At 42.7% G+C, this 12,889-nt stretch overlaps 1 protein-coding gene across 1 annotated transcript in view; it reads right to left on the minus strand.

Moving 5' to 3' along the window:
* Positions 1-12,889, minus strand: part of CSMD2 (CUB and Sushi multiple domains 2) — a 795,888-nt gene that overhangs the window by 519,041 nt on the left and 263,958 nt on the right. Inside the window, exon 4 of the mRNA XM_058195470.1 lies at positions 11,915-12,109. Coding sequence (XP_058051453.1) covers positions 11,915-12,109 — 195 coding nt within the window. The remainder of the gene's footprint in view (positions 1-11,914; positions 12,110-12,889) is intronic.

The raw sequence follows: 12,889 nt of genomic DNA on the forward strand, positions 1-12,889 counted from the left end.
AGTTTTCATCAGTCAATTAGTTATAGTTTGGAATTAGGTGAGCTTTTGTGACTTAATTAGTTCTGGATCATCCCTTGGGGGGGAGGGGAGAATGATGACTCTTCCAGAAAAAGAACAAGCTCTGAGAATAACTTTATTTGCTATATTTACATAGAGCACCGTAAGTGAAAGTATCTCAAAGCAGCTTACAGTAAGAACAGCAATGAATAAAACAGTAAAAATATATTTTTGAAACATGCAGAAAAAGGGGAAAAAAAACCTCTGAATAAAAATATTTTGGCTTTGAGTGTATTCTCCAGAGGAAATTTTATTCTGCTTCTGAGTCTCTAAGGATGTGCTCTGTGTTACACTCTGGATACATCCTCTTTCTAGGTTGCTCATGATGGAAGACATCTGCCCAGCTAGACTTGGTAACTTACTTTTAATGTTAATGGCAGATATATGTTGGTTTTCCATGGTGACTGCATTCATATAATTTTCATGGCAGGATTACAGAAGTAGATTATCACTACCTTCCCCAAGATATTTTTTTGTTGACTTTGCAGGCCATCTCATAATTCTGGAATAACCAGATGGTCCCTCACCTAAGTATAAATCCATGGCCAACCTTGTTTATTTTCTGAAATCAGCCAAACTTACCAATGTCTACCACCTGCTGAAGATGAGGGAGACATCACTCACAATTTTTTTTAAATTCGCATTTATACCTGCCCTTCTCCGAAGACTCAGGACGGCTTACACTGTGTCAAGCAATAGTCTTCATCCTATTTGTATATTATATACAAAGTCAACTTATTGCCCCAACAATCTGGGTCCTCATTTTACCTTCCTTATAAAGGATGGAAGGCTGAGTCAACCTTGGGCCTGGTGGGACTTGAACCTGCAGTAATTGCAGGCAGCCGGCAGGCAGCAGAAGTAGCCTGCAGTACTGCATTCTAACCACTGCGCCACTGCAGTTCTATCTCTATCAAGAGATTGCAACACTAAAATTCAGTGATGAATTGAACACAACCAGGCATGCCTTAACACAATATGTCAATGCAGCCCAATCTTTCATTTATTTATTTATTTATTTATTAATCATATTTATATACCGCCCTATCTCCCGAAGGACTCAGGGCGGTTTACAGGCACTTAAAAAACACATAGATACATAAATACACTATAAAAAACAATTAGAAAACTTATTCTATAAGCCCGTATTTTAAAATATAAAAAAATAAAACCCAGTTAAAACCCATAAATTTAAAATCTAGCTCAGTCCTGCACAGTTAAATAGAAGGTCCAAGGTCCGAAGCTGACGAAGTCCGGGGTAGTTCGTTCCAGAGGGTGGGAGCCCCACAGAGAAGGCCCTTCCTGGGCGCCGCCAGGCGACATTGCCTCGCTGACGGCACCCTGAGGAGACCCTCTCTGAGAGCGCACGGTCGGTGAGAGGCATTCGTAGCAGTAGGCGGTCCCGTAAATAACCCGCCCAATGCCATGGAGCGCTTTAAAGGTGGTCACTAAACCTTGAAGCGCACCCGAAGGCCACAGGTAGCCAGTGCAGTCTGCGCAGGATGGTGTCATGCGGGAGCCACGAGGGCTCCATCTATCACCCGCAGCCGCATTCTGACTAACTGCAGCCTCCGGATGCCCTTCAAGGGGAGCCCCATGTAGAGAGCATTGCAGTAATCCAGGCGAGACGTCACGAGGCGTGAGTGACCGTGCATAGGGCATCCCGTCCAGAAAGGCGAACTGGCACCAGGCGAACCTGGTAGAACGCTTCCTGGAGACGGCCACAAATGATCTTCTAAAGACAGCCGCTCATCCAGGAGGACGGTTGCGAACCCTTCCATCGGGCCACTGACTCGCCACCGATGGTCAGCCATGATTTAGCTGACTGTACCGGGATGCCGGCATCCACAGCCACTCTGTCTTGGCGGGATTGAGCTTGAGCCTGTTTCTCCCCATCCAGACCCGTACGGCCTCCAGACACCGGGACAGCACTTCGATAGCTTCATTGGGGTGGTCCGGTGTAGAAAAGTACAGCTGGGTGTCATCCGCATACAGCTGGTACTTCACACCGAAACCACTGATGATCTCACCCAGCGGCTTCATGTAGATGTTAAACAGTAGGGGCGAGAGGATCGCCCCGGCGCCCCCCCACAAGTGAGGCGCCCCGGGGCCGACCTCTGCCCCCCTGTCAACACCGACTGCGACCGATCGGAGAGATAGGAGGAGAACCACCGATAAACGGTGCCTCCCACTCCCAATCCCTCCAACCGGCGCAGCAGGATACCATGGTCGATGGTATCGAAAGCCGCTGAGAGGTCTAATAGGACCAGGGCAGAGGAACAACCCCTATCCCTGGCCCTCCAGAGATCATCCACCAACGCGACCAAAGCCGTCTCCGTGCTGTAACCGGGCCGGAAACCGGACTGGAACGGGTCTAGATAGACAGTAGTTGGCAATTATAGTTCAACCCACAAAGGATGAAGGGTGCCAGGTTGGGGTATACTATTCTATAGGTAAATAAGCATCCTGGAAAAAGGCCAAATTTTGGTGAATGGCCCCAATTGAATACTTGATGTTACATTGTATGTTAATATGAAATTCTGGACTTCTTCAAAAAATAGTTCCAATATTGTTTAACAGAACATGGATCATTGTAGCTAAATGTTTCCTGTCCTAATTAAAGTTATTTCTGATATAGCTAAACAGGGCATTTATGCAACACACTTAAGAATCCAATAACATTGGATATGACACATCTAGTCCAACATTTTGTTCTCACAAAAACCAAAGTATGTGATCCCAATCATTTCCACTTCTCAACCTGATTGATTTTTTTTTATTTGCATTTATATCCTGCCTTTCTCCGAAGACTCAGGACGGCTTACACTGTGTCAAGCAATAGTCTTCATCCATTTGTATATTATATACAAAGTCAACTTATTGCCCCCAACAATCTGGGTCCTCATTTTACCTACCTTATAAAGAATGGAAGGCTGAGTCAACCTTGGGCCTGGTGGGACTTGAACCTGCAGTAATTGCAAGCAGCTGCTGTTAATAACAGACTGTCTTACCAGTCTGAACCACCAGAGGCCCTGGTTACAAAAGAAAGTGTGTTTCAATAAAACCAGGAACGCTATATTCCCAATCTCTAAATGTCTGTCTCAGTGCTGGAGAACCCATGAGTCACATAGTAGACATACCATGGGGCCAAGCATTGTTACCACCTAAAAACAGTTTTACTAAGAGGAACAGAAAGTTCATACAAAATAGCCACATTCCTCCAGCAATCCAAAATGTACAAAGTTATCTCAATTGATGGTATCAGAACTCTACAAGACCTAAAAGAGTATCATACTGGTTTGTCTATGCTAGATAAAAATCTGATTATCTAAATTACGGTTTAGTGGATATGCAAACCAAAATAACAGGATAAATTTAGCAAATCATGGTAATAAATAAACATAAAATACAGTTTTCTTCACCTTCTGTAAGTAAGGACATGCTGCTGTTGAAGATGGCATTGTTGATATCATCATCATCCAGATCGTGTTTATTACAAAACTTGAAAGAGTGAGGCAGTGAGGTCCAGACTTACGGGACCGCCTGCTGTTACCTCATGCCTCCCACCGACCCATATGCTCACACAGAGAGGGTCTTCTCAGGGTGCCGTCCGCCAAACAATGTCGGTTGGCGGCCCCCAGGGGCAGGGCCTTCTCTGTTGGAGCTCCTACGCTCTGGAACGAACTTTCCCCTGGCCTACGCCAAGTGCCTCATCTTCGGACCTTTCACCGTGAGCTGAAAACACACTTATTTATTCAAGCGGGACTGGCTTAGCAGTTTTATTAAATTTTAATTGGGTTTTTATTATTTTAGGGTTTTAAATTTTACATTTTTAATGTTGGCCACTTTTGTAATATGCTCTGTTTTAAATTTTTTGTTTTAATTGTATATATGTTGGGTTTTTTTATCTTTTGGCTATACACCGCCCTGAGTCCTTCGGGAGAAGGGCGGTATAAAAATCTAATAAAATAAAATAAAATAAAATAAAAAAATAAATAAATACAATGTGCCAACCACAAGATATATAATAATTAATATTTCAATATTGTGTTAAATGATGCATTCCTATCATCTAGAAATGCTGGTATACCAAAAGTTGGTAGGGAATTCTGAGAACTGTAACTCTACCAGATCTGGAGGAGATGCAACATTGGAGAAGACTGAATTACTATCAACACCATCAGTGGTGGGATTCAAAAATTTTTTACTACCGGTTCTGTGGGTGTGCTTGATGAGCATGGCTTGGTGGGCATGGCAGGGGAAGGATACTGCAAAATCTCCATTTCCATCCCACTCTGGGGGGGGGGGGGGAAGGATACTGTAAAATTTCCATTTCCACCCCACTGCAGAGGAAGGATACTGTAAAATCTCCATTTCCACCCCACTCCAGGGGGAAGGATATTGTAAAATCTCCATTCCCTCCCCACTTCACTAACCTGCTTTCTGGCTCCATTCCCCTGTGCAGGGCAACAAAAGAAGACTCAGCTGATGAGCTGGGACTCGATCAGCTGAGACTCAGGAGGCAATGAATAGATTGGGGGCAGAGCCAGCCAGAGGTAGTATTTGCCGGTTTTCCAAACTACTCAACATTTCCGCTACCGGTTCGCTAGAACCAGTCAGAATCAGCTGAATACCACCTCTGAACCCCATCTTTATCATTTCAAGTATATAGAATAGAAAATTACATAGATTTCATAAATTGCTCAGCAGGACATTTGCAGGATGCCCATGTATTTAGCATCATATGGTAATACTTGCGTGCAGTGAGAGAACTAAAGGCATATATTGCTGGCAGTAGATTTTGTATTGCTTCTATGCCACTAAAGTAAATTGTACTTCCTAAAAGTCACGTATTTCTCTCCATTAGAGAAAAGTGAAATTATGTTAACCAAGCCATTAGGATAGAACTAATATTCTGAGCACATGAACCGTTTGTGGCTTTTGTATTCTCCAGAGGAAATTTTATTCTGCTTCTGAGTCTCTAAGGATGTGCTCTGTGTTACACTCTGGATACATCCCCTTTCTAGGTTGCTCATGATGGAAGACATCTGCCCAGCTAGACTTGGTAACTTACTTTTAATGTTAATGGCAGGTATATGTTGGTTTTCCATGGTGACTGCATTCATATAATTTTCATGGCAGGATTACAGAAGTAGATTATCACTACCTTCCCCAAGATATTTTTTTGTTGACTTTGCAGGCCATCTCATAATTCTGGAATAACCAGATGGTCCCTCACCTAAGTATAAATCCATGGCCAACCTTGTTTATTTTCTGAAATCAGCCAAACTTACCAATGTCTACCACCTGCTGAAGATGAGGGAGACATCACTCACAATTTTTTTTAAATTCGCATTTATACCCTGCCCTTCTCCGAAGACTCAGGGCGGCTTACACTATGTTAGCAATAGTCTTCATCCTATTTGTATATTTATATACAAAGTCAACTTATTGCCCCCAACAATCTGGGTCCTCATTTTACCTTCCTTATAAAGGATGGAAGGCTGAGTCAACCTTGGGCCTGGTGGGACTAGAACCTGCAGTAATTGCAGGCAACTGTGTTAATAACAGACTGCATTATCTGTTGAGCCACAAGAGGCCCTTCAGCATTGGTTACACCTTCTCAGTCCCTTTGCCACGCAAGAGATTTTTGGCTCTCAAAAAATAAAAATGCTAACCAGAGACACAATTGCAGGCCTACCGTCTGCAACTATTTATCTAGCTGGCATTTTTGTAACTAAAACTAGCATGTGAAGGTAGGCAAAATGGCAGAAGGAACACAGTTTTCATCAGTCAATTAGTTATAGTTTGGAATTAGGTGAGCTTTTTGTGACTTAATTAGTTCTGGATCATCCCTTGGGGGGGAGGGGAGAATGATGACTTTGTTTATCCTTCCAGAAAAAGAACAAGCTCTGAGAATAACTTTATTTGCTATATTTACATAGAGCACTGTAAGTGAAAGTATCTCAAAGCAGCTTACAGTAAGAACAGCAATGAATAAAACAGTAAAAATATATTTTTGAAACATGCAGAAAAAGGGGGAAAAAAACCTCTGAATAAAAATATTTTGGCTTTGAGTGAATTAAAACTTATTTATTCATCCAAGCGGGACTGGACTGATTTTTTAGATTTTTTAAATTTCTAAATTTTAAATTTTAAATCTTTAAATTTTCTGTAATTTTATATGGGGTATTTTAGGTTGGTCAATTTGACGGTTTTAATTCGGCCACTATTGAATAGGTATTTTAAATTGATTTTTAACTTTGTATACTTACTGCTTTTTATCTTGGCTGTACACCGCCCTGAGTCCTTCGGGAGAAGGGCGGTATAAAAGTTTAATTAATAAATAAAATAAATAAATGTCCCATCTATTATCCTGGTCATTGCACTCTGCACCTGCTACAGCTTTTGGATCAAGCATGAAGGTTGTTGAACATACCTCTCCTCCCCATGAATTAAAATGCTATTTTTAAAAGGATTGCAATCAGATTTATCTTTAAGCAAAGTTTTTAAAAAATCTGTTTCCTTGTTAGATTTACATATTTCCTTTAGAGCTTGAGGAGGTGTACAGAGCACTTTGTCCTCTCACTTTTCCCACACAAATTGGGCTGTAATTCTGAGAAGTGTAGCCATTTGGAAATGAGCTGAATTCCTGGCAATATATTAGGGTCAATTTATTTTAGTATATACTTTGATACTACACCGTGGGTTGGGCTCACACGTCACACTATGGTATGACAGATGAGTTCAGCCAATGCACTAAGTTGAGTTGAATATGAGTGGGTAGCGACAGAAATGAAATTACAAATTAAAGCAATAAAAGTAAGCTTCAAGATATGATGTAAAAATCTCAGACATCTGAGATTCCATCATAATAAATAAAACAGATTCTGAATTAGTACGATGAATCCAACATGTTGTATTACTGGCACCTTAAATGTTTTAGTATAGGGGTCTCCAACCTTGGTCCCTTTAAGACTTGTGGATTTCAACTTCCAGAGTTCCTGGCTGAGGAACTCTGGAAGTTGAAATCCACAAGTCTTAAAGGGACCAAGGTTGGAGACCCCTGTTTTAGTGGAGATCAAAAGGGGTCATTATGGGCAAAGAAAATTAATTTTGCTAACATTTTTGGAAAAAAATATTACCATGGGGTCCCAAACCTTTCTTACATTTTACAATTTTTACTCATTTTCTTTTCAAGTAGTCTAATCTTTATTACTTATTTTTTTCTGTGGCATTGACTCAGCCCTTGCTTTTGAAAATCTTGCCAATAAAACTGCAGAGACTTTTCAGAACAGTCACCCGCAATTAACCCTGACTCAAAGAGGCACACACACACACACACACACACACAAACTAAACAGATAAAGACAAATGTGATTTAATTAATTGCAGCTTGGAACTGAGAAACATCGTTTATAATCCAGTATCTTTATTTAAATGGGATACAGTGGCTCAGTGGTTAGGACACTGAGCTTGTCGATCGAAAAGTCGGCAGTTCAGCAGTTCGAATCCCTAGAGCCTCGTAATGGAGTGAGCTCCCGTTACTTGTCCAAGCTTCTGCCAACCTAGCAGTTTGAAAGCACATAAAAAATGCAAGTAGAAAAATAAGGACCACCTTTGGTGGGAAGGTAACAGTGTTCTGTGCACCTTTGGAGTTTAATCACGCTGGCCACATGACCACGAAGACGTCTTCAGACAGCACTGGCTCTTCGGCTTTGAAATGGAGATGAGCACTGCCCCCTAGAATCAGGAACGACTAGCACATATGTGCGAAGGGAACCTTTACCTTTTTATCTTTATTTATTTGATTTATACTCTGCTGTTCTACTCAAATAAGCACCTGCGGTTGAAGTTTGAAAGGACATAATAAAAAAAAAACCTCCCTAAGAACATATACTGAAATATTTTTAAAAGTAATTAACAAAATATGGTATCTTTAAAGACATTCCAAATATTTGAACATTAAAAACAAAAGGCAAATATATCAAGGACCAATCTGCCCAGCTAACTATATTCTTTTCAAAGAGTAGACTCTGTTCATTGCCTCTAGGCCTCTAAAAAGCATTAACAAAAACTAGCAGGGTAGTTTGGTTTAGTCCCAAATGCACCTAGGTTGCATAAGTGCAAGTCCCCCATCCACAATCCTGTACAAAATATAAATAAGCATGATGTAATATCAGTATTATTTTATATAGCCAAGATAAAACAAAAAGTTCTTCAGTGGAACCCCCAACTCAGCATGAAGTCAAGAGTGATGATCAGTGATAGGATTCAAATAATTTAACAACCAGTTCTCTGCCCTAATGACCAGCTGGGTAGGTGTGGCTCAGTGATCATGTGACTGTGTGGGCGTGGCCAACTCAACGTCACTCGCATCGATGGGTGCTTCGCCTTAGCTGTTACAATGTAATAAGGGTTAACCAGAGAGGCAGTTTCTGTAAGCAGGGCGATAAAGATTAGGCTGGAACAGGGGTCTGCAAACTTGGCTCTTTTAGGACTTGTGGACTTCAACTCCCAGAGTTCCTCAGCCAGCAAAGCCTTAAAAGAGCCAAGTTTGCAGACCCCTGGTCTAGAAACACCACCAGAATGTTTACTTCCTGCCTTCCTTGCAGGATTAACTCTGTAAAGTGGGAAAAAAACAAAATAAGATTTCTTCCAGCAACCGGTTCTCCGAACTACTTAAAAAGTTAACAACCGGTTCTCCCGAATAGGTACGAACTGGTGATGATGCTAATGTAAAGGATATAAAAATGGAGAGAGGAAGGGCCCTTCACTGCTACAATGTCAATGTTGTCAAACTCCCAGGATCATAAAAGGCCCCTCCTCAAGAAGCCTTCCCTTGACCCAGCTAGTTTAGCAAATTATCGTCCAGTCTCCAACCTTCGCTTTTTGGCAAAGGTTGTCGAGAGTGTGGTTGCACGACAGTTGCCCCAGTACCTGGATGAAACTGTCTATCTTGATCCATTCCAGTCCGGTTTCCGGCCTGGTCACAGCACGGAAACAGCCTTGGTCGCGCTGGTTGATGATCTCTTGAGGGCTCGGGACAGAGGTTGTTCCTCTGTCTTGGTCCTATTAGATCTCTCAGCGGCTTTTGATACCATCGATCATGGTATCCTGCTGCGCCGACTCGAGGGACTTGGAGTGAGTGGCACTGTTCATCGGTGGTTCTCCTCCTACCTCTCCGACCGGTCGCAGACGGTGTTGACGGGGGGACAGAGATCGACCCCAAGGCGCCTCTTATGTGGGGTGCCGCAAGGGTCGGTTCTCTCGCCTCTTCTGTTCAACATCTATATGAAGCCGCTGGGTGAGATCATCCGTGGTCTTGGGGTGAGTTGTCATCTATACGCTGATGATACTCAGCTCTATATTTCCACCCCTAACCACCCCAACGAGGCTGTTGAAGTGATGTCCCAGTGCCTGGAGGCCGTACGGGTCTGGATGGGGAGGAACAGACTCAGACTCAATCCCACCAAGACCGAGTGGCTGTGGATGCGGCCCGGTACAGTCAGCTAATTCCATCACTGACCATTGGGGCGAACTATTGGCCCCCACGGAAAGGGCTCGTAATCTGGGCGTCCTCCTGGATGCACGGCTGTCTTTAGAAGATCATATGATAGCCGTCACCAGGGAGCCTTTCATCAGGTTCGCCTGATACGCCAGTTACGCCTTTCTGGATCGGGCTTCCTTATGCACGGTCGCTCATGCCCTTGTTACATCCCGCCTGGACTACTGTAATGCTCTCTACATGGGGCTCCCTTGAAGTGTGCCCGGAGACTCCAACTGGTCCAGAATGCGGCTGCGCTGGTGATAGAGGGAGCACCTTTGGCTCCCATGTAACACCCTCCTGCGTAACCTGCACTGGCTCCCAGTGGTCTTCCGGGTTCACTTTAAGGTACTTGTCATCACCTTTAAAGCGCTCCATGGCTTAGGGCCGGGTACTTATGGGACCGCCTACTGCCACCATTAGCCTCTCACCGACCAGTGCGCTCTCACAGAGAGGACTCCTCCGGATACCGTCAGCTAAACAATGTCGGCTGGCGACCTCTAGGGGAGGGCCTTCTCTGTGGGGCTCCCACCTCTGGAACGAGCTCCCTCTGGGGCTTCGTCAACTCCCCGATCTCAAGTCCTTCCGCCGCGAGCTGAAGACGTTGCTGTTTCGAAGAGCAGGACTAGCCTGAATGTAGTTTTTTAAATTGGGATTTTTAAAAAAGGGGTTTAAATGAGGTTTTAAATTTGTATTCAAAAGTCAGAGCATCAATTGAATTCAACTATCTATTCTTTAGCTGTTTTTAATCTATTATATGTTTTCTGTTGTTGTTGTTTTTTGTCTGTGAACCGCCCTGAGTCCTTCGGGAGAAGGGCGGTATACAAATATAATAAATAATAATAATAATAATAACAGAAGCAACAGATAAATGCAGGATAGATATGTAATCCGTAAGGCTAGGAATTGGAAGACTGTGAATGCCTTGGGTACAAAGCAGGCCTTGTGACCTTGGGCCACTCCCTCTCTCTCAGCCCTAGGAAGAAGGCAAGCGCAAACCACTTCTGGAAATCTTGCCAAGAAAACTTCAGGGACTGGTCCTGGCAACCCCTAAGACTCAACATTGACTTGAAGGCCTGCATGTGTATGTGTGTGTGTGGGCACACACACAACCCAGCTATGCTGTTTATTTAGGAAAGCACCAAGAATTATCTATCAGTTCGCAAACCACCTTGACTCAATTTAAATGCAAGATCAATGCTCCATCCCAGGATTGCTAATTGATTACATGCTCAAAGGCTCAATAAAAAAAATCAATACAAGATACTGCGCTGAAGGACACTGGGGATATATGAGGGAGGGAAAAGATGAGAGAACAGGAAGAACGGATATCATGATAAAATAATGTAAAAGCTTCTGTGTATTAACTGACTGGTTAATCCCATGTAGAATGATTAGAATGACAGGAATCAAGTGGCATTTCTGTAAACACATAACCAAAGTGAAAACAGACTGAAGAAAATCATACTCAAGCCTACCCATATTATGCTAGGTTAGATAATGCATGTGGCACAATTCTGTGGGGCTTCAAGGGGAAAATTATATATTATTCAGTTTCCTAATAACCTTAACTCTGATTTTTTTTTTTAAAAAAAACGTTCTTGGCTCTTATGGCTGCCAATATATATTTAAAACTACATGCTTGCTGAAATTACAAAAGTGAATAGGACAGATGAATAGCGTCTCCAGAGGTTCAAAGCACAACCTGATTCCCACTGTATGTGTATATTAGCATAAAGTGGATGAATTATGCTTAATAAAATATGCAAGTCGGCTCTGTTGGATAATATATGCAGATACATAATTCAGCTTTCCTTTTCCACATAATTTAGACTGCTACAGAACTCCAAACTCTTACGATAGGATTTGACTTTAATCTAGGCAATTCTTGCTAAGTCATTTCCAGCCCTGACCAACACCTATGGCATATATCGGTGATGGCGAACCTATGGCACACACGTGTCCAAAGTGGCACACAGAGCCATGTTACCTGGCACACGCAGTGTCACCTGTTCCTCTTCCGGGTTCTGGCACACATGCGCACATGATGAAGAGCTGGCCTTTGTATGTGCAGCAGTGTCGGAAACCGGAAGAGCTGGTCTTCCATTTTCTGGTGTGAACATGCGCGCCAGCCAGCTGATCTGCATAGCAGTAACTGGAAGAATTGCTGGCCGGTGGGCATGTGCACCCTGGAAACCGCAAGTACCTTATCTGGTGCACACGCATGGGCAGCTCCTCTTCACCCTGGGCAGTTCACCATCACTGGCATATATTAAGAAAATCCAAGATAAAAGACAATTGAAGAACACCTACCACGACAGAAGGGCAGAGGGAAATCCCAGGATGCAGTATTTTCCATGGTCTCGTGGCAAGTGAGCAATGCATGCCCCTCCAAAAAGAAACCAGGGTTGCAGCTGTAACGCACTTTGTCTCCCACACTGAATGTTGTGCCTTGCTGGATTCCATTCTGAAGCCTTCCTGGATTTCCACATGTGTGGCTCGGAAGAACTACAGGAACAAGGGTGGAAAGGGATAAAATCTGATTAGTCAAGATTACCAAATTAGCTGATGATCCACAAAGGATGGGATATGACCCACCCTTTTAAAAGGCATTAAGAATTGTTAACCTAATCTTGTATAGCTTCTTCTCTGATAATATTGTACTACTAACTAGAGCATACAAACATTTGCTAGACCAATTCTCGAATACAGCTCATCTGTCTGGAACCTGCATTGCATATCAGACATTAATACAATTGACCGAGTCCAGATATATTTCACGAGAAGAGTCCTCCACTCCTCTGCTCGCAATAGAATACCTTACACTACCAGGCTTGAAATTTAGACAGCTTAGACAACTTAGAACTATGCTGCCTTCAGTCTGACCTAAGCATAGTACATAAAATTATCTGTTACAATGTCCTACCTGTCAATGACTACTTCAGCTTCAACCACAACAATACACAAGCAAACAATAGATACAAACTTAAGGTAAACTGCTCCAAACTGAATTGCAGAAAATATGACTTCAGCAACAGAGTGTTCAATGCCTGGAATGCACTACCTGACTCTGTGGTTTCTTCCCCAAACCCCCAAAATTTTAACCTTAGACTGTCTACTGTTGACCTCACCCCATTCCTAAGAGTTCTGTAAGGGGTGTGCATAAGTGCACCAATGTGCCTACCATCCCTGTCCTAATATCCCTTTTTATTCATATTATGTATGCATAATCATGTTTATATCTTTATGTTATCTTATATATGCTTGATAAATAAAATAAATAAATGA

Source organism: Ahaetulla prasina, chromosome 10 (genome assembly GCF_028640845.1).
Source record: "Ahaetulla prasina isolate Xishuangbanna chromosome 10, ASM2864084v1, whole genome shotgun sequence".
Classification (NCBI taxonomy): Eukaryota; Metazoa; Chordata; class Lepidosauria; order Squamata; family Colubridae; genus Ahaetulla; species Ahaetulla prasina.